At 41.5% G+C, this 27,990-nt stretch overlaps 1 protein-coding gene across 2 annotated transcripts; it reads left to right on the forward strand.

Annotated features, from left to right (window-relative positions):
* Positions 1 to 43: 43 nt before the first annotated feature.
* On the forward strand, positions 44 to 27,951 carry LOC138945992 (choline-phosphate cytidylyltransferase B-like). Of its 2 annotated transcripts, none has more exons than XM_070317529.1 (9): positions 44 to 149; positions 3,923 to 4,055; positions 14,382 to 14,487; positions 14,934 to 15,050; positions 15,866 to 16,017; positions 16,670 to 16,752; positions 19,103 to 19,241; positions 19,753 to 19,941; positions 24,031 to 27,951. In XM_070317529.1, the coding sequence occupies exons 2-9, from the start codon at positions 3,933 to 3,935 to the stop codon at positions 24,286 to 24,288; spliced, it is 1,167 nt and encodes a 388-aa protein (XP_070173630.1). In that variant the 5' UTR covers positions 44 to 149; positions 3,923 to 3,932; the 3' UTR covers positions 24,289 to 27,951. The 2 variants fall into 2 exon arrangements, with proteins under 2 accessions (XP_070173630.1, XP_070173628.1); XM_070317527.1 differs by lacking the exon at positions 44 to 149 and adding an exon at positions 628 to 1,035.
* Positions 27,952 to 27,990: the final 39 nt, after the last annotated feature.

Below are 27,990 nucleotides of genomic sequence, written 5' to 3' on the forward strand. Positions count from 1 at the left end.
GGAGGTTACTACCATGGGAATCCCCAACATTTACACACATAGTGATGACGTAGACCTCATGTACACATCAGTTCTACATCCGCGAAGGTTTTATCCACTGAGTCAAAACAACGCAGGTTGCAGCTGTTGACATAGACAAATCGATACAGGTAGGTAATCACGCCTTTATTGCTTTTGTGGTGTACATGTCCAGCTGAAGAAGTTGGGAGGCAAAAATAAAGAAACAAAAACTGGACTGACGAAATGATCACCGTCCGTTTTGGGGTCGAAATAGAATGACGATTGTTTTCCGGCGTTACCTTTCGCTTTGAATTCGCCACGTAGACTAGAACTTTGGACTCTTTGTCGGCATGAGAAACACGCGGAAATACAATTCAGCTGAAATGTACGTCTGTTTTTTCTTTAAACCGTCTGATCTAATTACAAGCCCCTCCCCTTGCCATAGATCAGTCTCAATCAGTCTCAGCTGTTGCACTTTGCCTTTGGCTGGGCAGATGAGATAAGGGAATATCATAAATCACATAATCATTGACACAGTACAGCAGCTATGTGCGTGTTACACTTACAGTAATGTTTGTGAACATAGTGTTCTGCTTGTTACGTGCACGCAGAGGACGCTGAATCGGCCTTTTTTATTTATTTTTTTATTTTTACTCTCCTCTCTTGCCTGAACAGGCACACGTTGCTTTCTGCTCTCTACTCCAGTGGTCGACTTTCTGGTGTTAATTTGGTCAGTGATTCAAGGACAGCAGATTAATATAAACAAGGGTGATGACATGCGTGAACTGCAGTTCAAAGTCTGATTCATCATTGGACTGCAAATCGTCTTAAAAGTCATGAACTGGCGTGCCTCTCTGTACACGGGAATATTTTACTTGAAGAGTAGTGCAACAGTTGGTGGGTTGAAATCGTGACTAATTGATCAGTAATACCAAGACTGCTCAATCGGGACTTTATTTACTGGCTGTCGTCTTACTGATTTTCTACGATGGCGACAGCAAGAAAAGCTAGTGCATTCAGAAGAAGAGGACTTAGGTAAGGTCAAAATACTTTGACTTTGAGCAACTAAGACAGTGATTTTGATTTAAACTTAATGATTAAATTAGAGCTACGTGTAATATGTTTTGTTTTGTTGTTGTTTACTTTGAAAGGAATGTGGTGGGGTAGATGTTTTTGGAAGTGAGTGCAAGAGAAAATAGCAGATCCAGGAAGCAAAATTAACTGCAGGATTTCAGTGTGTTGTATTGATGTAGTTTGTAGTTAGGAAGGTGACATTCAATTTACTGTATTTTTGAGATAAGGCCAAAAAAAAAATTGTCTGTTTCTGGTAACATGGCTAAAAAAAAATAGGGTCGGTAGGTAGGGATTTTTTAATTTTTTTTACCCCAAATGTAGACCAATAAAACTATAAAAATCGCGCAAAGAGACTGGATTCATTATACATAGAGACAAGACACTCAACACATTTACAAATCGTCAGCGGACTTTCGTTTTCACACGTTTTTGTTGTTCATTTTATCACCCTGTCCTTTACCACCAAAAAAAAAACAAAAAAATTTTGAGTTTGGAAAAAAAAAGTTTAGGGTCGGCGCCGAAATTTAGGGTCGGTCGGGTGACCAGAAACAGACAATTTTTTTTGGTGGCCTAACCATAAAGCCCAGAGAGAAAAAAAGACAGTGTTTTTGATTCTCTGAACTACCAATTGTTTTCCTCCTGATCCCAGATTTTTTCTGTTACCCTTAAAAAATAATTAAATAAAAATGACAAAACTTCATTTTGCAGACTTATGGGTTACAAGGAAATTAACTCTTCTCTGACATCCAGGGGACACAGCTTGTAAAATGTCTTGCTTATAAAAACCTGGCACATGCGACTGTGTAAAAACAAACATTAAAAAATAATTTTAAAAAGTAAACGACCTACCAATCCAATATTTTTGACCTCATTATTGGAAAGAAACATTTCTTTCCCCTATTGTTAGTAGCAAACTCTTGGCAAGAATAACAAGATACATGTATGTTATAACAACTCTCAACATTTTTATTTTTCTTCTACTTCCTCAGTTAGTGTTTTGTATAATTTGTAGTTTGTTTGTAAATTTAGTGTCCATACATTGCAAGTAGCCTGTTCTAACAGGTATAATATTAATAATGGTAATATTAAAGGTACTGAACTTGTCAAATCCTGGTGCACGGAGCCCCTGGGGCTTTTAGTCATACCTCAGGCAGCTATCCGTTTGAAGAACTACCAAGTTTCATTGACTTGCATCCCAGAGTCAAGAACTGCGATTTTTTTACGAATTACGTACTCGGACCCTGCGGGTCTTGACCTATTTTTGGATCTAAATTTAGACCAGGTAGATCACCACATCATGCACAAAAAGACACGTCACTAGCAAACTATGTCAGACGTCATCATGAGTTTGTGTCAAACAAAATGGAGGCCAGAATCACTCAGTTGAATCGAACTCCGACCAAACACCACGTAATAACTAGGTTAATTTATGCACTCGCGTTAACAAGAAACTGTCTAGCTTCACAGATGTCATCGTTGGGTAGTTTTGGGTTTGTTTTACTACCATAGGAGGATTTTTGAACTGTAAATGCACTCAGCTGCAACAAAAAGGCAAAATGAAGGCTGTGAGCTGCACTGTGCCTTTAATAATGACTTCTATTATGCAAATTCTACAGTGGTTGTAAGTATCTCACAAAATATTATGCACAAATGAACAATTCTATGTACACACAATGCCATTTCAAATATACATATATATATATTAAAGTATACTTTGCAATTGACAAATTCTACACACACACACACACACACACACACACACACACACACACACACACACACACACACACACACACACAGATTCCCTTATTCATACATGTACATAGCACAAAGATTTCCAAATACATTGCACACAAGTAACAGATTTGCTATACATATATACAGTGGAACCCCCCTTTTAAGGCAATGAGCGGCACTATAATGGCCAAAATGAAACATGGAAAATACATGGAGTAATTTAGTTTTCTGGGTAGTTATTGAAGTGACATATATATATAAAGAAATGAAAAAAATTGCGAAAACTAAAGGACATAGATTGCCGCCGCTATGGAAACTGGCATACACAGCGCCATATTGGATTTCTAGGAAACGGTTTTACAGCAACATCATACATCAGAAATGCTTAATATTTGGCACAGAGATACACAAGACTTTTATCTACAATCATATAGAACGATAGTTTGACAAAAAACTACAGTTGAATTTAAATTAATTTTTGAAATAAAGATGAATGAATATAATGCAGTTTGAAATTCATTAATCCTTATTACAAAAATTAATTTAAATTCAACTGTAGTCTTTAGTCAAAATATCGTTCTATATGATTGCAGATACAAGTCATGTGTATCCTAGTGCCAAATATTATGCATGTCTGATGTATGATGTTGCTGTAAAACCGTTTCCTAGCAATCCAATATGGCGGCTGTTTCCATAGCAACAGCAGTCTGTGTCCCTTAGTATTTAAATGTTTTCCATTTTTTGGTATAAGTCTCTTCAATAACTACCCAGAAAACTAGGTTATTCCATGTATTCTCCAAGTTTAATTTTACTGCCGCTCATTGCCTTAAGACCCCCCCCCCCCCCCCCCCCCCCCCCCCCCCCCGATTTAAGACTCGATCCCTCCTTTTTAGACGGGGAATCGAGACGAGGGTTGTAATGTGTGTGTACATTGTCATTATAAATCGAATTTTCACTAGCTGATTTAAAAATAATTGCATCGTATTCCTCAATTTCTCTTGATTTCAAAAACATACATAAGACTTCATATAATACAATGTTTGCGAGTACATCTTTCTTTTATTACATACTTGCAAGGCGGTACAACTAGTATGATGTGAATGTCCTTCAGGAGTGTTGGCATGGCAACCATGGCAACCATGGCAACCAATTCCGAGATGGAGGTCGGGATGGAGAAGGTCACTGTCAGCAGAAAACGAACACACGACGGTCGCTGCAAGAATGCCTGCCCTCAACTAGAAGTCGTAAGCATTTGAAATCTTCTCTTTTTCTTTTCATTTCATTTCATACTTTTGTGGTTTCATTACTGAGCAAATCTGCTTGCTACTTCCCAGTGGAAAGCTGACAGCAACGAGAGTCTCGCTTCCCAGATACGTCTGTTTTTGGGTGTAATCAGCATGGGTGGCATTCTTCCGGTATATTCCGGATATCCGGATTCGTAATGTCTGTGGTGATGGGTTTTTGTGTGTTAATTATACAAATCCTTCAGCGTCTGGGGACCCCAGTGGACCCTTCCTTAACATCTATTCAGGATTCAAGACATTTTTCATTCCCACCCATGAATCAGACACCCCCTCTCCTGGTAGAATGGCTCAGGTCTTTTATGTGCTGTAGCAGGATAGGAGGTCAGGGCATGGATACCGTCTCTGATTCATCTCAAAAGTTGACCCGTGTGCGCCTCGGCCTCGATTCAAACCAGTTTGACCCGATGCAGTATTTTTTTAAATTCTGTCTTCACTTGTATCAATGTATCAGTGCTTTTGCTCGATCTGTGCGGCAAAGGAAGAGAGAGACTGAGTGAGGAGGGAGAGGAGAGAAAGGGAGGGGTCGAGAGAGAGGAGAGAGAGGAGAGAGAGGGGAGAGAGGAGAGAGAGGAAAGAGAGGGGAGAGAGACAGAGAGAGGAGAGAGAGGGGAGAGAGACAGAGAGAGGAGAGAAAGGAGAGAGAGACAGAGAGGGGAGAGAGACAGAGAGGGGAGAGAGAGGGGAGAGAGACAGAGAGAGAATGTATTAGAAATGAGTGGATAATGACATTAGATGATTACAATAAGTGTTTAAGTAGGGCGGGGATGTAGCTCAGTCGGTAGCGTGCTGGATTTGTATCCAGTTGGCCGCTGTCAGCGTGAGTTCGTCCCCACGTTCGGTGAGAGATTTATTTCTCAGAGTCAACTTTGTGTGCAGACTCTCCTCGGTGTCCGAACACCTCCGTGTGTACACGCAAGCACAAGACCAAGTGCACACGAAAAAGATCCTGTAATCCATGTCAGAGTTCGGTGGGTTATAGAAACACGAAAATACCCAGCATGCTTCCTCCGAAAACGGCGTATGGCTGCCTAAATGGCGGGGTAAAAAACGGTCATACACGTAAAATTCCACTCGTGCAAAAAACACGAGTGTACGTGGGAGTTTCAGCCCACGAACGCAGAAGAAGAAGAAGAAGTGTTTAAGTTGTGTTTGCACCCTGGATTTTATTGTTTTATGTCATTTTTTTGTTCGATGTTGTGATATACGTATATAGATACGTATACACCTGACATTAATTTTTCATGTGAGATAATTAAGTCATCTATGTCTATAATAACAAGTGCAGTGCTCTACTTGTACTAACTTAGCTACCAGATAGTGTGTTACCTTTATCTCATTATGTCTACATGTGTGTGTGTTAGAAGAATCAAAAATATGAATTTGATTAAAAAACAGCCTCGGATGATGTTGACAAAATAAGAAGAAAATAATGGCTATGAAAGCGGTAAACAACGGAATTCGGCTGTTAACGATTTTGAAGAAACATTGAAAAAAATGAACGTTCCAAAACACTGACTAAAAGGTCACCCTTGGTTCTACAATAAGGGACTTATGTTTATAAATGTTCTTGTCCAAAACTTCGAAACGCTGTAGGTTCTGACAATTTCTGAAACACTAAGGTATATAATTAACATACATCTGACGTCCAGCAAAATAAGGACGCAACAGATCAATCAATCAATCAATCAATGAGTCTTATATCGCGCATATTCCGTGGGTACAGTTCTAGGCGCTCTGCAGTGATGCCGTGTGAGATGAAATTTTATACGGCCAGTAGATTGCAGCCATTTCGGCGCATATTTACCTTTCACGGCCTATTATTCCAAGTCACACGGGTATAGGTAGACAATTATTAACTGTGCCTAAGCAATTTTGCCAGGAAAGACCCTTTTGTCAATCGTGGGATCTTTAACGTGCACACAAAGAGGACTAAAACCTGAAGCAAGGTACAAAACCAGCTCTACACAAGAAGGAACAGACATTCAGTGTGGCTTTCTGAGGGAACAAAACATCTGCTGATTTTGATATTATGTTTGCTAACGCATGCATCTGCTAACCTATGTGGGCGCCTTAATGCTGAACATTTAAATGTAAACACGTGTTTCTGATATCAAAACACACACACACACACTCACACACACACACGTCCCATTGTCTTTTTCTTGCAGGCTGAACCCTGTATAGGGAATCATATATTGCACCATTTATGTGTGCCTATGAGAACTCTGCAGTGAACTGGGTAATTTGTTGCTATTGCAACTTAGTTTCTCAAGCAATGGATCATCCAAAAAAAAGATTAAAAAAAAGTGTATGCTTTTGGATTGACATACATTCCTTTCAATTTCATGGTACATGTACTGCATAGCTTGCAAGGGATTAACTGATCTGAATGCTGACTCTTGAGTTCAGGAAAGAATGTTAACAATGTCACAGATGGTGAAATTGAATGGCAGTCATTGTGAGCAACCAAGACAGCTGCAACCTTTTTAGAAAGCAAATCTCTCGACTTGAAAATACCATATGTATTTCAGAGAAGCGTGCAGCAGCATTAATTTATTGCAGCTTTCTGAACACCAGGCGTGAAAGGCAGTAAGTAAGTAAGTTTCTGAACTCTTCTTCTGAAGTTACAAAAACGAATAAAAAAACCATACACACAAGCAAGAATAGCAGTTTGACTTATGTAACTGAAAAGAATTTTGGGCCAGAAAATCATTGTCACGTGTCATAGTAGTATATTGATGTGCACTGTACAGCTGCAGTTATGTAGCCACGTCCTCATGTTATGAAGTTAAGCTGTGAATTTTTGGTCCACATACATATTGCAAGAAAATATCACAGATGCTGTTGGGATTATTTTGTGCAGAGAAGCTTCTTGTTTTCCAAATGCAGCCAACGTCAGATGACATTCCTGAAATAAGCACCTTATGTCATTATTGTAGCCTATTTTTGATGTCGAATTTGTTGACATTTCTCACCTGGAGATGGAATGGTCAAGAGTTTACACCTCAGTACGTAACCCTTCTTACATTGATTGAGTCAAGTTTGGACTAAATCTTTTCAGAAATTAGACTGGGATTTAATTGAGATGAGGGTTATCATGGTAATAATAATAATAATGCATAATATTTCTAAAGCACATATATCCAGGATTTAACGCTGCTCAAAGCGCTGTACAATCATTGGAAGAAAATACAACAACATAACATTGTTTACAGTGCAGTCACACACATATCAATGGTGCATGCATGTATATATGTGTGCGTGCACAGCGATTCCTAGAAATGTACTACCTGGCAGATCTTTATGAAACTAATTAGCATTTGAGTAATTCCAGGTAAATTGTCCCCAGATGAGTTTTTTTGGTCTCATTATTTCAATAAATATCTTTGATGACATCTGCACTGAGTCCGCACTGAGACCTCTTAATTTTTCAACCAAATAATTATTGATTGACTTCTTAGACAATTGATATTTGGCTCAGCTCTGATTATTATTTCTTTTTGTTCACTCTTTTCTTGTATATGGATTGCATTTCAGCTTGGAAGCTTAAAAAATAATTAATGAGTTCATTAAAATTCAAAAAATTGTAGTTGAGAATATTACATTTCAGAAATGGAGTGAAAATAATTGCATTGTATTCCTTATAATTTCCTGAATCCAAAACTTAGTACAGTAGTACCTGCCATATCCGGTCACCCATTAGTCATTGCAAAGGTGACCGCAAATATCAGGTGGCCGTTCATTACAGGCCCCCTCCTCCTCCAAAAAAACCCCCAAAACACGATCAAGTTTTCATGAAGAAAAGAAAGCGATCATCCACGAGCCGCCGATTCATTGTCTCTGTTAGTTTTGCTTTCGTTTATACATCTTAATTATTTGCGTGTTTAACTCGATCGTCCTGGCTAAGCTATTGTTTCGTATGTTTCTATGTGTGTTGTTTGGATTATTATATATGTATTTGAGTGTCAGATAAACAAGTGTTTCAAACTCACATCAGCTGTGATCGATCCGGAAGTGACTGCCGTAAATGTACATGTATGCGCATGTCTGTATTTACAGTTTGCGCATGCGTAAGTATTCATGTCGTCTGCTCGTGCTGTGCCGTCTGTGCACACAACACACACACACACACACACACACACACACACACACACCACAGGCACTCGCCCGCGAAAGTGACAAGTGGCCGTTAAGTGGCCGCTCCTGTCGAGTAAGAGGGCACCTTAGGGCAAAAATCAGTGACCGTTGACCGCGTCAGACAGGTTAACGGCCATTAAGAGTCAATTATAGAAGGAAAACTCATTAGTCATGGGAAAGCTGGCCGCTCCGGGTAGGTTCACGCCCACGAAAGGGCCGGAAATGGAAGGGACTACTGTATAAATATATGTCATGTCAGAGAATCTGTTCGTGCAAATTAGGTACTACGACTGAATGTTTTGATTTCGCTTCACGAGACTTGTTCGTTTCTCCCCCAGTCCCATGCCTGTACCTTCTGTCTTACACAATGTGAGTGCTACTGCAAGTCAGCACACCTTTGAACGCAATTGACCTTGTACACCTTGCCCTACAGGGCTCTCATCACTATCAGGGCAAAAACTTGAACTAAAATTGAGAGCTACTCCTGTGATCTGGCCTATTATAGACCCACCTGATTTTGTATCATATGCTATCTCACCTGTAAGGTCATTTTAGATATATATAGACCTGTGTCTACTTTGGCTAATGGACACACCTGATTTTGTGTCATGCTATCTCACCTGTACGGTCATTTTAAATATACTAGGTTTCTACTGCCACAGTCTGACCTCTTTGTGTTGTCGTGTCAGTGACATAGGCAGGGTGATTAAACACAATGGATCAGTTGGTGATTTATATAGTGTTGTGTGAGTTGTAAGGTGACTGTTCATGATATGTTTAGGATAATACATTCACAAATACAGTCAATTCCGGTTAATCGGCCATCCGGATAATGGGCCAATTCCGGATAATGGGCCAATTTTCCCTGGGATCGAATCTTTTCTTCATAGTTATGTGTTAAAATGTTCGGTTAATCGGCCACCACGAAAACTTTGCACATCGGCTAAACGGCCACCTCACTCCTCACACTTTTCACGTTTTTGTGAGTGGTTCCATGATCATTACTCACATGACAGCACAAAGGTCTGCCAGTGAGTTTACTGAGTACAGGGCCCTCCGTCTGATTGGTAGGCACATTCTCCTTCTCGTTGACAACTGCACAGCGCATGTGGTAAGAATCAAGCTGAATAACATCCAGCTTGAGTTCCTTCCCCCCAACACAACCAGCATCTTTCAGCCAATGGATCAGGGTGTCATCAAGAATCTCAAAACGCTGTACAGGAAGGAATTGATCGAGATGACCCTAAACCACATAGAAAAAGGACTTCTGGAAACCAACGCCACAGCCTGTGACGTCAGTTCAAAGATCAACGTTCTTGATGCGATCATGTTTGTCTCCAGAAGCTGGCGAGCGGTAAAACCGTCTACTGTTAGCGGATGTTTTAAGAAAGGTGGATTCATTCGTCCTGGCCGACCCCCTCTCATGGAATGTGATACAGAAGACCCCGAGGATTTTTCATTGCCAGAAGAAATCGTCAACGGGGAGGTCTTCAACGATATAGACGACAACATCGTCTGTGTGGAAGGCGAGTTGACTGAGGAAGACATCGTGGAACGCGTCTGTGAAAAAAGACCAAGACTAGAAGAAACAAACAGAGGAATCTGATGAAGAACCAGATCAACCACCCATCACATCAGTGGCTGCGAAAAACGCGCTTGAAGTCCTGAGCGTCTATGCCCTGGAAAATGCCTTCGGGGAAGAAGAACTGCATTGCCTGGACGTTGTCTGTGCTGCAGTGAGGAAACGTGCCAGTGCCAAACAGAAGCAGACGACACTGGACACATTCTTTGGAGACATGTAGAGCACGTACGCCAATGCACGAAACTTCCGCTTTCCGCTACCATAAGTAACTTCCAACATCCAACATTTTTGTTCTGAGGAACTTCCCGATGCGATTTTCGGATAATCGGCCACTTCGGATAATCGGCCATAATTCAGTCAGTCCCAAAAGTGGCCGATTAACCGGAGTCGACTGTATATCGACCCAATTAACGGTCTTGTAAGTGCACAGACAAACAATAATGAAAACTTATCTGGCTGAATTTTCCTTCCGCCTGCCACGAAGCCGCAAGCGAATGAATGATTATATGACGAAATGAGTGACGTAGACAGGGAATGACGTCAACGTCGAAAAAATTAAATAGAACATGACCGAGAGAGACAGAATGAGAGACAGAGAGAGAGAGAGAGTATCTATGCGCATGGTTGTATTTCAGGCGGAAGGAAAAATCAGCCAGATAAGTTTTTGTTATTGCTTTGTCTGTGCACTTAAAAGACCGTTAGGTCGATATATTTGTGAATGTATTGTTTTGTCAATAACAAACGTTCCAACAAGCTACCTTTCTTGTTTTTTTATTCTGAATTTTGGAACGTTGGCAGTCTCTTTGTTTTTGGATTAATTTATGTTTAGGATAGTTTTTTTAATTTATATTTTAAATTTTTAGGTTTTGAGTTCACGCGTGTTTAGATAAATGTATGCCAGGTGTTAGGTGCTCTTCCTTCTTCCTCACTGGTAGCCAATGCAAAGTGTCCCACACAGAAAAATTGACTCTCTCTCTCTCTGAGCTCTCTCTCTGAGCTCTCTCTGTTTTAGTCCTCAAGCCTGCACTCCCCCCCCTCCTCCCCCCCAAAAAAAGAAAAGAAAAAAAAAGGATGGTTAGTGCACTAGTCCCATTTACACTCACTGTGCTGAATTTATGACATTGACAAGACAAAAATAGTAGAGGTCACATTGCACATCAGACATGAATGTGACTGCACCCTCCTTGAGAGTGCGCCTCACTAATATCACAATACAGTAAGACCCCCCCACCCCCACCCCCACCCCCCCCCCCCCCCCCCCACGATTTAAGAATCCTTCCATTTTAAGACCTTGTTTTCTCAGACTTTCTGTTCATAACCTCTGTAAAATTACCCCCATTTTAAGACTCCTCCTATTTAAGACCTGATTTCTCAGATTTTTGGAGGTCTTAAAAGGGTGGCTCCACTGTTTTGCAATAAGAACAGACAATTAGTTCCCAACATAACTTTGTCTTGGTTTTATAGGATGTGGGAACCGGCACGGTTGGCCTAGTGGTAAGGCGTCAGCCCCGTGATCGGGAGGTCGTGGGTTTGAACCCCGGCCGGGTCATACCTAAGACTTTAAAATTGGCAATCTAGTGGCTGCTCCGCCTGGCGTCTGGCATTATGGGGTTTAAGTGCTGGGACTGGTTGGTCCGGTGTCAGAACAATGTGACTGGGTGAGACATGAAGCCTGTGCTGCGACTTCTGTCTTGTGTGTTATATGTCAAAGCAGCACCGCCCTGATATGGCCCTTCGTGGTCGGCTGGGCGTTAAGCAAACAAACAAACAAACAAACAAACAAACAAACAAAATAGGGTGTGGAAGAGTTGCACACCATTCAAACCATAATGCAACACAATGCCATTGATTAGTTGGGCCAAACAATCATGGTCCGACATGGACCTGACAGTGAAAATGTTAGCTCTGATTTGCAGTGTGCGCAGTGTCCAAGCTCTCAATATGAATTTGTGCTTTATTTAAAAAATATGCACATTAATCGGAGCTTTAACGTTCAACTGTTCAACTGACCTACCAGGGAATCAAAAGAACCAGCATTTGCTTGACAGCTAATTGTCAATCATGCATGCAGTTTGTGCACACAATGTGTACTTAAAGTTAAACCACTTAACACTGACAATTGGAGACACATGATTGCAGGCGATACACACTGCACACACACTTAGAGAGAGAGAGAGAGAGAGAGAGAGAGAGACAGAGAGAGAGAGACAGAGAGAGAGAGATAGATGTAGGGTTAGTGAGTACAATATTAAATGGATTGCTGTACTGCCAACATACATATATAACAGAGTTTTAATGTGGTATTCTGAAGGACCCATTTCCCCCCCTGATGTTGTTCCATCGGACTGTCTCAGATTTTGCTTGAACCTGTTTGCCAATAAAGTCCTTGGGTCAGGAAAGTCACAGTGTGTGTGTGTGTGTGTGTGTGTGTGTGTGTGTGTGTGTGTGTGTGTGTGTACAGGGTTCAGTTTACCAGTGCCTTGCGCCATTGACGCATACAATCTGAAAATGTCCCATCAGAATTCACTTCAGTTACAAACCACTGCGTCGTTCGAAATGAGCAAAGGCTTAACGGAGTTCGTATAACACGCAGTGATTGACTGTAGTGCATGGTACGCAGCCAATCTGGCAAACTTATCTTTTTTCGCTCACATATTTTTCTTTATGAAGGCACCAACTTCACCAAGGCATCGATTGTAGGAAACACAAATCCACACCAAAAAATAATGCCTCAATTAAAAGAAAAGACACACTTTTATGGGAGCATGCAAAGATTACTTGCCAGCTGCCTCAGCTGATGTTAAACAAAAAAGAACATAATGGCTCCAAAAGCTGTGAACAACGGAGTTCGGCTGTTAAAGATTTGGAAGAAACATTGAAAAAAATGAACGTTCCAAAACACTGACTAAATGGTTACCCTTTGTTCTACGATAAGGGACTTATGTTTAGTAATGTTATTGTCTAAATTTTAAAAATGCCAACATAGCTCAATTAACATGCATCTGACGTCCAGCGAAATATATAAGGACGAAACAGATGTTTCCAAGAGGACTAAAACCTGAAGCAATTAGGTACAAAAGCAGTAAACGATTTTTATATTATGTTCGCTAACGCTTGCGATCTGCTATTCCTATGTGGGCGACTAATGCTGAACATTTAAAATGTAAATACGTGTCTCTGACATCAAAACACACACACACACACACACACACACACACACACACACACACCACAATAACAAGATGATACAGAGGGAAATTCTCAAATGGCACACTATTTGCACCATTTTGCATCTTTCGACAACAACATTTCCGACCCACCACCTATTAGTCTGCTTGGTTTTTCTTGCCTTCAACTACAGTGTCCCATCAGAATTCGGTTGAGGGGGACAAAAGTCCCATTGTCTTTTTCTCAAAGGCTGAACACTGGTGTGTGTGTATGTGTGCACAGTGTGTGTGTGTGTGCACAGTGTGTGTGTGTGTTCACAAAAACTGTAAGAGCCCTGGCAAGACTGTCCACACATTTTCACAATCTTTTATTAATGAAGACACTTCTATGGGAAAAGTTCTAACATACAGTTATATAAGTACAAACTACACTCAAATTTTTTTTTCTGTCCACATTGCCAATTGAAATATATCAAAGTTAACGATTCCCTATTTTAGTAGTCATGCACACACCCGCAAGCAATTGCTATAATCTTGCACACATGAAACTTTTTTCAGAATTCGTGATCATTAATCTACCGTTCTAGCAAATCAAAAGCATTAATACTAGTGCTTCACGCACTCACTCACACATATCACAAGCACGTATCCATATATATGCACTAGTATATTACACACAAAAACATGTATATATATATGTACTAATAAAAGGCAATTTTCTGAGGTCCAGTTCTTTGTTCATTTGAATTCGTGTGAAATGAAGCTTTTCTGTTTCCTCCTGATCATTGTACAGTACATGTATGTTATTGTTCACAAAACAGTCAAACCTGTCTGTGTGGACTGTGACCCAAGGAGCCAATCAAAAATGATTCTAATAGACATGTAGTCATTATAGTAAAGTGTATAAGAAAAAATATTGTTGGCAATCCTTTCGGGTGGTCGTAGTAGCGAGGTGGACATTTTTGAGAGGTGGTCGCCAGGGCAGGTTTAACTATAGCAAGGAATTCTTTTTTTTCTTGGCGTTCGCTGGCGCTACACATTATACACTTTCTACCCCACATATGTTGACCAAGTTTTTTTTAGCCGAGACCAGCTGTGCTGCAGCAGGTCACTCTGAATAGTATTTACTGTGTAGTAACTGTGTATCAACACGCTGGAATGCAGGCGTTAGATCGACGTTACAAGAAGCGACTCAGAAGCTAACAGTCTGAGCGCATATATCCGTACCTGGTCAGATAGAGCCTAATGAGTCCAGGGTTCAGGTATATCCGTACCTGGGAGACAATGAGTTAAGTCCGGCTCGGGAGATGGGAATTCTTCTTTATTTGACTGTCTTAGAAAGTTAGATGTATCTGATGACTGTTTTGTTTGTTGCTGCAGAACCTGGGACCAGCGCCTTTTCACACAGAGCCTCTGGCACTGAGGTCACTGGAGCAGTGTGACTATTCCATCCGCATCTCCCTCGACGAAGCCAGAAAGGGACTGGGTGTGTACAGACAGGATTTTCTGTAACTTTCAAAGCCCCAGTTGAAGGGTTTGTGTGTGTGTGTGTGTGTGTGTGTGTGTGTGTGTGTGTGTGTGTGTGTGTCAAAATCAGCTGTAAAAAGTACTTGTTGACACAGTTTTTTTATCAGCTACAGTGTATTACCCCCAATTTTAAGAAAATATCAAACCTGTATAATGTAACCTGACTTTTTGTACGACCTCTGAGGAGTGAAAGAAAATGTACATTGAAACTAATAGGGGGAAGTGCTTTCCAGTGAAAATATTTTTGCAGACTCTGAGACGCGTGAACCTTAGAAAAAAGTAAGTTCTTGAAACAGAAGTTAGATGTAAAGTCCGAGCTGTCGGTGTGATGTTTATTGAAAGGAACTTGATATTTTACTAGCAAACGAAACTCTAATTAATTCTTCTTTTCTTGAATTTTTTCAGCCCCACGCCCTGTACGAGTGTACGCAGATGGCATCTACGATATGTTTCACACGGGCCACGCTCGCCAACTCATGCAAGCCAAGATGGCGTTTCCCAATGCATTTCTCATAGTTGGTGGTGAGTGTCATTTAGAATTTTTTTTACAGTGTAGGAAAATTTACTCCTGGTCTTTTTTATGCTGTACTATGGGTAGCACTTCAGAAGATTGCTTCTTGGTTGTAGAAGCCACATTAATTGTTGATGCTGTAATTTATTAGTGATCGCTCTAGCCATCTCTTCACAAGTACAAGTCCAGGCTCTCACAAAATCCAGTCACTCTGCCATGTCAGCCGATCAAATCAAGATATTGCATCATATCAATAAGGAGTGGAACCTGTCAAACAAATCGTGAAATGAAAAATTCCCCCAAAAGCGGCGTATGGCAGGGAAAAAATTACCATACACATAAAAACCGGAGGAGTTTCAGCTCATAAAAGAAGAAGAAGAATTAAATGAAAAATGAAAAGAAAATGCGCTTGACAAAGTTGCCAACCCTCCCGAATTTTTTCGCAATTCTCCTGATGTTTCAAATCCATCACGAAATCCCACAAATGTTTTGATTTTCCCGAAAAGAACATTTTCTAAAATAATTTGTGAAAGCAGCCTCTTTTTTTTGGACAAAACCGGTGAAAAGACGTTCTGGTTAACCGAGACCAGCCAAGTCGATGTGCGTATGTGCGAAAAATAAGTTGTACTTTTTTGCGGTTCTGGCCTTCTAAAAATGCTGCTGAAACAACAAAAAAAGATCAAAAACCAAGGCTGAAGTGAGGTTTTTACCGCAGTATATGACGAACTATGACTTTATGGGCAAGTCAGACAAGGGCCCTCTGCGGCCCCCAGACCCCCACATGAATTTCATAGTCATAAGATTGGCAGCCATGGTTTGATTACAGTGTGCAGCGACAGGATGACGAACGAGAAGAAGGGCAGGACGGTGATGAACGAGTTTGAGCGGTACGAGGCCATCCGACACTGTCGCTACGTGGACGAGGTGGTCACCGACGCCCCCTGGACACTGGACATGGACTTTCTTACAGCCCACAAGGTAACGCTCGACCTATTACGTTATTTGTACTTTGGACCAAAATATGACATTTTACACAGATCGAGACAGTCGAGTTCCTCTCAGACCGCGCTAGCTTACCGGGGTAAGCTTACAGAGGTTATGATGAGGAAGTCTGAGAAAACAAGGTCTTAGAAGGGAGGGAGTCTTAAATAAGGGAGTGGGAGGGGATGTAGCTCAGTCGGTAGCGCGCTGGATTTGTATCCAGTTGGCCGCTGTCAGCGTGAGTTCGTCCCCACGTTCTGCGAGAGATTTATTTCTCAGAGTCAACTTTTTGTGCAGACTCTCCTCGGTGTCCAAACACCCCCGTGTGTACACGAATGCACAAGACCAAGTGCGCACGAAAAAGATCCTGTAATCCATGTCAGAGTTCGGTGGGTTATAGAAACACGAAAATACCCAGCATGCTTCCTCCGAAAACGGCGTATGGCGTGGTAAAAAACGGTCATACACGTAAAATTCCACTCGTGCAAAAAACACGAGTGTACATGGGAGTTTCAGCCCACGAACACAGAAGAAGAAGAAGAAATAAGCGAGTCTTTAAAGGAGGTTCCAATTTTGAACAAAGCAGATATTTTTGTAAGGCATGTACAGTTAAATTAATTTTAATTTGTGTCATTTTTGTTGTTTGCAGATTGACTTTGTGGCCCATGATGATCTTCCCTACACCACAGGCTCTGCAGATGATGTGTACAAATTTGTCAAAGAGCGAGGCATGTAAGTGTGGTTAAGTTTATTAATATGATAGCATGGGTGAAACTCTTCCGCCTCAGGGCGGAAATCCGCCAAATGAAATTGGTCAAATAAGGAATTCCTTATTTTGAAAATCTTTATAAAAAAAAAAAAATAAAAAAAAATTAAAAACATTTTTTTTTTTTTTTTTTTTTTTTTCGCCGGCGATCCGATTCGTTTTTCCCCTAACACTGTACACAGTGACCGGACATCGCTGAGTCTTTGTTTCACTGGGCGCGCGAATTATCGGACTACAGCTTGGCATTTGTTACCATGTTTAATGTGCAAATTTGTGTGTTTGAGATACCAGGATAGGCCTACTTTTACCCTTAAAAGCCTGATTTTTCGTTTTCTTCCGGGGGGCTTCGCCCCCCTGGGCCCCCCTAGGGGGTTTCTGGGGTTTCCGGGAAAAAAAACCAGCCAAAAAATAATAATATTTTTATGGTGCATTTCTTTATTTTACATTGAGTTTCAATTTTTGGGGTATTAATCAGTGACAAAATCTGTTGCCTGAAACTGGTAATGATCATCCTCAGAATGCACCAGATTGCACCATTTTGCATCCTTTTTTTCAAAATTTTCCGGGGGGGGCCGGAATTTCCCGGACCCCCCTAGCAAGCTAGGCGCTTCGCGCCGTCGGGTCGGCGCTTCGCGCCTTCACACCCATATCTTCACAATATACTTTTGGGAAACCCCCCCATAAAATTAACTGATCCGCCCCTGCCTTGCACCCCACCAGGGCTTGGGCGGCCCCTGGACCCCGGCCTCATTCTCCTTATTTTCAATTCTGATCAGTTTCACCCATGTGATAGCAATTTGTTTCAAAGTACCGTCCTATCTGTGTTCACGATCATGTTCATCACACCCAATCTATTCAGGCTTTCTCGAGGATTTTGTTTGTTCGTTCATGGGCTGAAACTCCCACGGCTTTTACGTGTATGACCGTTTTTACCCCGCCATTTAGGCAGCCATACGCCGCTTTTGGAGGAAGCATGCTGGGTATTTCTCTGACATGGTTTACAGGATCTTTTTCGTGTGCACTTGGTCTTGTGCTTGCGTGTACACACGGGGGGTGTTCGGACACCGAGGAGAGTCTGCACACAAAGTTGACTCTGAGAAATAAATCTCTCGCCGAACGTGGGGACGAACTCATGCTGACAGCGGCCAACTGGATACAAATCCAGCGCGCTACCGACTGAGCTACATCCCCGCCTTTCTCGAGGATGAGAGACAGCCTGACACCTGGACACATGCCAAAAATGAGGTGGAGCACTGGACTTGTGATCCTATGGTCGCAGGTTCGAATCCGGGCCGGGCCGGACACGGGTCAACTTTATGTGCAGACTTAGATTCAGTATCCATGTTCCACCTCCGTGTCACCACTGTGGCACGTAAAAGACCTCGGTCATTCTGCCATAAGTGCAGGTGACTCAGATTACACCTAAACACGCAGACACCTAGGTAACGCGACTCAGTTGCTGCTAGCTTTTCACTGGGAGGAAGCGACTCAAGAATTTCCCAGCGATGGGACAATAAAGTAATGAAAATGAAAAAGAAATAAAAATGAAATCAATAGCGTGGCTGCATTTTATGCAGAGTGGGTTTTTGTGTTTTTGTGTTTGTTTTGTTTTTTGCTGAATGCATGATGGTAGCAGATTGATTTAGGTGTCAAACATACGATTTATTACTTCAACAGAAAAATCACAACTGTTCTTTTCTTGTACTGTTCCCGTCCTATCCCTGTCCAGGACTTCATAAGTTCATAGCTTGCTGCTAACAGTTCTGTCACAAAATGTTCTCCTGTTTGTGCAAAAATATGGTGCAATTGTGAAGATTGGTTGCGTGTTCGACTCTGGGTCAGGCCGCTATTTTCTCCCCCCTTTCCTAACCTAGGTGGTGGGTTCAAGTGCTAGTCTTTCGGATGAGACGAAAAACCGAGGTCCCTTCGTGTACACTATATTGGGTGTGCACGTTAAAGATCCCACGATTGACAAAAGGGTCTTTCCTGGCAAAATTGTATAGGCATAGATAAAAAAATGTCCATCAAAATACCCGTGTGACTTGGAATAAAGGCCGTGAAAGGTAAAGTTTCGCCTAACAGGCTTGAGGTTTGCTGGTCGATGTGAATGCGTTATATATTGTGTGTAAAAAATGTTTGTTTGTCTGTCTGTCTGTAAAAAATTCCATTTCACACGGCAGAAATTAGTATGTAAAGCGCGGAGAGCACAGTTAATTGTGGTTCGCGCTATATAAGCTCACCATAATAATAAAAATGATAAATAAAAATAAAAGATTGACCACCGCTGACTTTTGAGCATGAAGATATGTGTTTCAGGTTTCTACCAACAGAGAGAACGGAAGGCATTTCTACAACAGACGTCATAACGCGCATCATCAAAGACTACGATGTCTACATCAGGCGCAACTTGGCCAGGGGTTACTCACACAAAGAACTCAACGTCAGCTACATGAAGGTGGGTACAAGGTACTCATGGGTCTCAATCAATGCTGCCACAAGCATACAGCACACATGAGAATCTTTAGATGTTTTGCTGAAATCAGACTTTCTTGTGAGATCCAAGACAATTTCAGAGCTGTGTTTGTGCTCCATCCTCAGAATTAGTGTATTTTTTTGGAACCATGGGTAATTTTCAGACTTTTTCATGTATCCTTGTTCGTGTGTCTGATACAGAGAGACATCTAAGCCCCTCTTTTCTTCCTGTTGCTGTGTGCTGTCAGAAGGTTTGGGTGTAGTGATCTGAAGTTTCTCCGGGGCTGTCAAAAGGTTCCGGTGTAGTGATCTTAAGTTTCTCCAGGGCTCAACTTTCCCATTCAGTGAGTGCGCATGTGCAAACATGGTAATGAAATCTGAGATCGCGTTCATGTTACGCGTAATTTACTCCCTGTGACTGTCTTTCATCCAATCTGATTGATTGTAAAACGGGAAAAGCGCAACATTTATTTATGCTTTTTTGTCTCTCCCAGGCCAAGCGGCTTAAAATCCGGGAGAACTACGCCAAGTTTGAGGAGAAGATCAAGGACAAGGGGAAAGAACTGATGTCGGCGTGGAAGGAGTCGAAAGATCGCGGAAACCTGTTGCTCCACAAGTGGGAGGAGAAGAGCAAAGAATTCATCGGCAACTTTGTCGACATGTTCGGCAAGGAAGGAAAGATTGTGAGTGTTTGTCGCTAAAAGTGAAATTCAACATGTTCGGCAAAGAAAGAATGATTGGGAATTTACAGTGGTGGGACTTTTCCTCGGATTTCCACGGACACAACTTATGAATTCCGCTGGAGTTATCTATTTTTCCGTGTCCCATTTCATCACAGTATCTATAACTTGTTGACTGAATGATATGGAGAGAAGTGAAGATGGAACAGAAAACTGGAGGCTTGAGATTTAAATTGTGCTGACTGCAAACTCCTGATAACTAATAGTAATGTTGAGCTTCAATGCATTGGGGCGTCACTTGGATCATACTATTGCCAGTATTGGATTATGAATACATGGTTCATTACGTAAGTATGCACCATTAAAATGTTACCATAGTTGTGTGAAAGTGTGTTTTTTGTTTGGGTGGGTGGGGAGTGTGGAGAATGTTTTTTTTTACCCGATCCAAACGAGTTGAATTTTAGTCTCAGAATGCACCAGATTGCACAGATTTTAATGTACCATTTAAAAACAATTTGGGGGAGCATGCCCCCGAACCCCCCTAGAAAAAAGGGATTTCCTCTTTTTTCATCAAAAGAGAGTCCCACCCCTGATTTAAATTGCCACCGAATACAGTGGAACCCCGCTTTTACGACCTTTAAAGAATGTGAAAAAGTCAGGTTTTTAAAGTGAGTGATCAAGTCTTAAAATGGAGGTGTTTTTTTTTTTTTTTTTTTTTTGCTTAACGCCCAGCCGACCACGAAGGGCCATATCAGGGCGGTGCTGCTTTGACATATACGTGCGCCACACACAAGACAGAAGTCGCAGCACAGGCTTCATGTCTCACCCAGTCACATTATTCTGACACCGGACCAACCAGTCCTTGCACTAACCCCATAATGCCAGACGCCAGGCGGAGCAGCCACTAGATTGCCAATTTTAAAGTCTTAGGTATGACCCGGCCGGGGTTCGAACCCAAGACCTCCCGATCACGTTAAAATCAATCAATCAATCAATATGACGCTTATATCGCGCGTATTCCGTGGGTACAGTTCTAAGCGCAGGGATTTATTTATGCCGTGTGAGATGGAATTTTTTTACACAATACATCACGCATTCACATCGGCCAGCAGATCGCAGCCATTTCGGCGCATATCATACTTTTCACGGCCTATTATTCCAAGTCACACGGGTATTTGGTGGACATTTTTAGCTATGCCTATACAATTTTGCCAGGAAAGACCCTTTTGTCAATCGTGGGATCTTTAACGTGCACCCCCAATGTAGTGTACACGAAGGGACCTCGGTTTTTCGTCTCATCCGAAAGACTAGCACTTGAACCCACCACCTAGGTTAGGAAAGGGGGGAGAAAATAGCGGCCTGACCCAGGGTCGAACACGCAACCTCTCGATTCCGAGCGCAAGTGCGTTACCACTCGGCCACCCAGTAAATGGAGGTAAAGGTACAGAGGGTTTCAACAGAACATCGACGGGCGCAGTGGCGTGGTGGTAAGACGTTGGCCTCCTAATCAGGAGGTCGTGAGTTCGAATCCCAGTCGCTGCCGCCTGGTGGGTTAAGAGTGGAGATTTTTCCGATCTCCCAGGTCAACTTATATGCAGACCTGCTTGTGACAATAACCCCCTTCGTGTGTACACGCAAGCACAAGACCAAGTGCGCACGGAAAAGATCCTGTAATCCATGTCGGAGTGCGGTGGGTTATGGAAACATGAAAACACCCAGCATGCCTACTCAACGAAAGCGGAGTGAGCTAGCTGACTATGCTCTCAGAGTATAGTGTGGGGAACCCAAATGGGCAAACGAGCTCACACGTAACCAGAAAAATTCTGGAACGCTGAAGAAGAAGAAGAACAGAACATCTGAGAAAAGCGAGTCTTAAAAAAGAGGAAGTCTCTCATGTGGGGGTCTTAAAAGGGGGGGTTCTACTGTACTGTAGTGAAATTTGATATGTTTGGCAAAGAAGGCATAACTGTGATTTTCGGTCCCAAAAAGTGAAATTCGACATGTTCGACAAAAAAAGGAAAGATTGTGAGAGTCTGTTGAAAAAGTAATGTAGATTGAAAAGTTTCAAGTGAACGTTCATCTGCAACTTCTTAGACATGTTGCGCAAAGAAGGAAAGATTGTGAGTATTTGTCAAAAAAGTGAAGAAGGTTGAACAGTTTTAAGTGAACATTAATCGGCAACTTTGTCAATAAGTTCAGCCAGGCACGAAAAATTGTGAGCATAAGGGAAGTAGATTGAAATATTTTGAGTGAATATTGTGGCATACCCACATTGAACATCCTGTAGACGGGAGCAGTGGCATGGTGATAAGATGTCGGCCTCCTAATCGGGAGGTCATGAGTTCGAAGCCCGGTCGCTGCCACCTGGTGGGTTAAGAGTGGAGATTTTTCCGATCTCCCAGGTCAACTTATGTGCAGAGCTGCTAGTGACTTAACCTCCTTCGTGTGTACACGCAAGCACAAGACCAAGTGCGCACGGAAAAGATCCTGTAATCTGACTGTCAGAGTTCGGTGGGTTATGGAAACACGAAAATACCCAGCATGCCTACTCACCAAAAGCAGAGTGAAGCTGACTATGCTCTCAGAGTATAGTGTGGGAAACCCAAATGGGCAAACGTGCTCACACGTAACCAGAAAATTCTGGAACGCTGAAGAAGAAGAAGAACATCCTGTGATTTCTTGCTCATTTTAGTGCTCTTAATCTGACATTTCTCTTAGAAGTTGTGTTGGTTTGTGATTGGTTTGTTCTGTCCTCCTGAGTGTATTGTAACCTGATCCTAATTGTGGACTTTCAGATTTGAGTGGACAGAATGCAATCAGATACAGATGTACAAAATTCGAAGAATATACATTTCAGGCACGTCTATAGGGCTGCTTAACACAAAGCTGCACAATGTTCATGAGGGAAACATGAAGACTTTTACAGTGGTACCTGCGATGAAAGGACACCCTTGGGACCAGCCAAAAGTGTCCCTACATGGCAGGTGGCCTGTCATGACAGGTATATTTTGTCAAGATAATAGTCAAAGGGACTACAGAAGGTTCCTCTTGATTGAAGGTGGTCTGTCATCGGAGGGTCCTAATATGGCAGGTACCACTGTCCTTGATCATTGATCTCCTTATCACTGAGCAGGTGGACTAAATATCACTGGATTGTTCAGTACAACTGTTAGCAATATCTTTATTTATGCACAAATACACATAACGCAAACGAATTTATACTGCGTTTTGATAGATTAGTGTCTATGGATAGATCAGTAGAGCGTAACTGGTGTCACTGTTGTTCATACGCATAAAACATAATCTTTTTTCGCAGTTATGCTGCAATTTTGATATATGTGTATTGACCAATCGGTAAATTTCGACAGCACTCGCCTTCATTCATTATGTTTTTGTGTGTGTGTGTAAAGAACAAGTAGATCACAAAGAACGCCATGCGCATCGATACATTTTGACAGCTCTTCGTCATTCATTATGTGTTTTTGTGTGTACAAAGAAATATTCATAGAGAACACCATTCACATCAGTAGAGTTTTACAGCTCTCCGTCATTCATTATGTGTTTTTGTGTGTACAGAGAAATATTCATAGAGAACACCATGCACATCAGTAGAGTTTTACAGCTCTCCGTCATTCATTATGTGTTTTTGTGTGTACAGAGAAATATTCATAGAGAACACTATGCGCATCAGTAGAGTTTTACAGCTCTCCGTCATTCATTATGTGTTTTTGTGTGTACAGAGCAAGAGGTTCACACAGAACACCATGCGCATTGATACATTTTAACTGCGCTCACCTTCATTCATTATGTGTCTTTGTGTGTACACATAACAAGTGGATCTCGGAGAACACCATGCGCATCGGTACAGTTTAACAGCTCTCTCCATCATTCATTATGTGTCTTTGTGTGTACACAGAACAAGTGGATCTCGGAGAACACCATGCGCATCGGTACAGTTTAACAGCTTTCTCCGTCATTCATTATGTGTCTTTGTGTGTACACAGAACAAGTGGATCTCGGAGAACACCATGCGCATCAGTACAGTTTAACAGCTCTCTCCATCATTCATTATGTGTCTTTGTGTGTACACAGAACAAGTGGATCTCAGAGAACAGGATGCGCATTGGCCGAGCCATTTCACCGCCAGGAAGCCCCTCCCACGACTGGCCGCCCTCACCCTCATCCGACCTGGCGGGGAGTCCTCCCAGAAAGAGGGGCCGATACTCCCCAGGTTTTAGTGGTGAGGACTTCACAGATGATGATGATGATGAGGAGGAGGAGGAGGAGGTAGAGGGGGAAGAGGAAGAGGGGGAGGAGGAAGAGGAGGTTGAACCGTATGCGGACGTGTAGGGCTCCCCCTTTGGTTGCTGTCGTTTTTGTGTGTGTCTTGGGTGGTTTTAGTTTTAATCAGGAGTATAGGCCTCCTGTTGCGGCCTCTGTGACTAAAGCTTCAGTCTCTCAGGTGGTTTTAGTTTTAATCAGGAGTATAGGCCTCCTGTTGCGGCCTCTGTGACTAAAGCTTCAGTCTCTCAGGTGGTTTTAGTTTTAATCAGGAGTATAGGCCTCCTGTTGCGGTCTCTGTGACTAAAGCTTCAGTCTCTCAGGTGGTTTTAGTTTTAATCAGGAGTATAGGCCTCCTGTTGCGGTCTCTGTGACTAAAGCTTCAGTCTCTCAGGTGGTTTTAGTTTTAATCAGAAGTATAGGCCTCCTGTTGCGGTCTCTGTAACCTCCCTCAGTGTCTTGGGTGGTTAAAGTAGAAGGTCTTTCAAGCAGGTTTCACTGTATAGCCAGGACTTTGTCTTTTGGGGAATCTGCTAGTTCTCACCTGGAATTGTCTTCTAGGGTGCGTGTAGTTGATATGGAATGTCTGGTATCTAGGGTGCGTGTAGTTTATATGGAATGTCTGGTATCTAGGGTGACAGAGAAGTCTGATTTAGTCAGATTTAAAATACTGATGTAGTCTAGTGTGGCAAGAGAATTCACATTGTGGGTGGTTAGACAACTTGTGGGAGTTGTGCTAGTGCAGGGTGCTTGGATATATCTTGTTGTGGAATAGAAACAGGAACATGGTAGAATACATATCAGTACCCTTTGCTATGACTGAGGGTCTTTGGGAGAGGTAGGACCTAAGAACACCTTTCCATGGATGCTCATCCCATGAACGCCTGGACATATCTGTCTTGGCTGAAATGATGGGTTACATGAGAAGTGACAGGGTGACCCTAACAAAATTCCACCCACTAAAATGCTAATAACTCCTAAATTTGTTCAGCGAATATTTGGTGTACATAAGCTTGAGATGTGGGATGTTCAGTGCTCAAAGTTTTAGTCATGTAGGACAAGTAGTTTGATTTAAACGCTTTAAAAAAAAACATTTTTCAAATTCAAAGATTGCCTCAAAAGTTTGAGGTTTTGCATTGAGTAGTGGCCACACTCACCCGGCTTGAACCTTCCAGACCCCCTGTAATTGCTGTTGCAGTTCGTATATTGGTTGAGGATGGTTTTCATATGCAAGACCCTCCAGAAAAACTAACAGATAAACATCTGAAGGGTAAAAATCGGGTGAGTGTGGCTATCACTCAGTGCCAAACTTCTTACTTTTGAGTCAATCCCTGAATTTTAGAATACATTTTTGAAAAAGCATAAAAGTCGGACCATTTTACATAACAACTTAAAACTTTGTGAACAAAACATCCCATATAACAAGCCAATGAACACCAAATATGAAGTAAGTCACTGAACAAATTTAGGAGTTATTAGCATTTTAGTGGGTGGCATTTTTGGGGGGAACACCCTGTACCTTACATTTCATCTTGTGTATTATTCTTGTCTGCTATATATATATATCTATATTTATATATGCAAATTTTCACGAATCTTTTGATCTCTTCCAGCCACTGGAAAAATTGTCAAATTAAGGCTTGTCATTTAATTTTTCCTTGCTTTTTTAAATGGGACATTTTGTTGATTGTCAAAGACTAGAAAAATGTAATGTGCAATATAAGCCTTGCCCCCTAATGAAGCGAGAATTTTTTTTTCTTGTGTGATTGTTTGTGTGTGTGTGTGTCACAGTGTGTCTGTGTTTGTGTGTGTGTGCACGCTGTTGTAAGGGTAAGCAAAATATTCCACCTGGAAAATGTTTACAAGTAGGATAAGCCCATAGATGAAATTCCAATCTGGAAATCCTGATTTGAACAGTTATTTCCTGATGGATTTCCAGAATTTTCCAAACCTTCAAAAAGGGGTAATAGCAGGGGGAAAATGAACATATTTTGGACATCTGGATCATCTGAGTCTGACGACAATTTGTCCTGATTTTAAAGATCCTCAGGTTTCATCCATCTACATATGTGTAAATTTGCACAAGGCCTCATTAGATTAAAGAGGTTTCTCAAGCTTAGGCCCCCCCAAAAAAATTAGTCTGTTTACGGTAACCCGACCGACCCTATTTTTTTCGCGCGACCCTAGACTTTTTTTGGGCATTTGGGGGAAGAAAAAAAAAATCTTTTGTTTTTTTTGTGCAAAATAAAGTAAAAATATGGGTTTTTTGGGGGGGGGGAAAAAAATTAAAAAATCCCGACCTACCGACCCTATTTTTTTGGCCTATGTTACCGTAAACAGACCTTTTTTTTTTTGGCCTTATATAAAAGCTAAGCTTTTTTTTCTTTTTCTTTTGCATTGTATGGTGTGGTGCACGTTAGGACAAGAAGAGTGTTGCTGTGAGGATGCCATTTAAAGCTTTTAATACTTGAACATTTTAAAATGTGTGAAACAAAAACCTACAATTTTCCTTTTTTGTTGGACCTGACAGTGTTAACTGTGGTTGAAATCTTATGTGTAAGGAAAAATATACACTTTTGTAACAGCTTTTGTCAGACTGCACTATAGAGTTCACAGAACTACTACACACTTAGGCTGACTAGGTACGGCTCAGATTGTCAACGATTTTGTTTAATGTTTGCCCTGGGTGACTGGTGAACTGCTTTTGGATGTGATATGTTTTGGTAAAAAGCTTGGTTAGTGTGATTCTGTTGATTGCATCTCCAGTGGAATATCTCAGCTGCCTAAAGGAACTTTCTATCCCCCCCCCCCCCCCCCCCCCATGTCATTCATTCTCCTTTTTTCCCCCACCAGAAATGCTTTTGCAAATTGTTAAAGAATTTTTCATCTGAGAGCAGCTGATTGTAAAAATCACGAAATTTTGGTCATGTTTTGATAGCTTCCAATCAGTATTGTTTTGTTGAATGTTTCTTTTACATTTAGTTGTTTATCTGTTTGTTTGTGTGGTTGTGATGGCAACGAGTTAAAAGAAACTGAAAAAGCACAGTGGGTTATAAGAATGGAATGGTTAGCAGTTGAAGAATACGATGTACAAGAAACATATCTGAAAAGTGCATTCCAAGCTCTGAAGAAATTATTGGGTAGAGATTACTTTTTATTTGTGTCAAATGTTTTAAGTACTAGCAAACCTGGGAACCCATACGATTTCGCCGTATTCTGTACGCATGATTGTCGAGAATACGATCAGTACGGTCAGTGGGAAAAAAATACGACGAGAAAAATTCCAAGACTACTTTTATTCACAAGCCCATCTTGAAGCCGATCCAGTATTTTGACACATGATTACAGTTTTTGTCAGTAAAAATTAGAAAAAGGATTTGTTTTTAATGTACACAAGAATTGAACGGTTCGTCGGAAAGTGCAGTGAGCCTGTCAAACAGTTGAAGTTGACGGATTTCTTTCGTCCTGTGTGAATTCATAAACACTGCAATGGATTTTAAACACTGCAATGGATTTTAATATTTTTTGTGGGGAATTAAAGTGTACAACAAAATAATGAACTGTAGCAGACGACAAAACTGCCGACTCTGACTGAACCATGTACTTCGTCCGCCGCGCACTACAGAGGCTTTTTTTTGTTAAGGTATGGCACTGTTTTATCTTCTTTATCTTGCTTTCAAAAAAAAAAGTGATCAGTTTGATCATTTTCGTTATCGCGAAAAAACGTTAACTCGAAAAAAAAATATTGGTCCCTTTCATTTCGTGTAAAGC

This window comes from Littorina saxatilis, linkage group LG13, assembly GCF_037325665.1.
Source record: "Littorina saxatilis isolate snail1 linkage group LG13, US_GU_Lsax_2.0, whole genome shotgun sequence".
NCBI lineage: Eukaryota > Metazoa > Mollusca > Gastropoda > Littorinimorpha > Littorinidae > Littorina > Littorina saxatilis.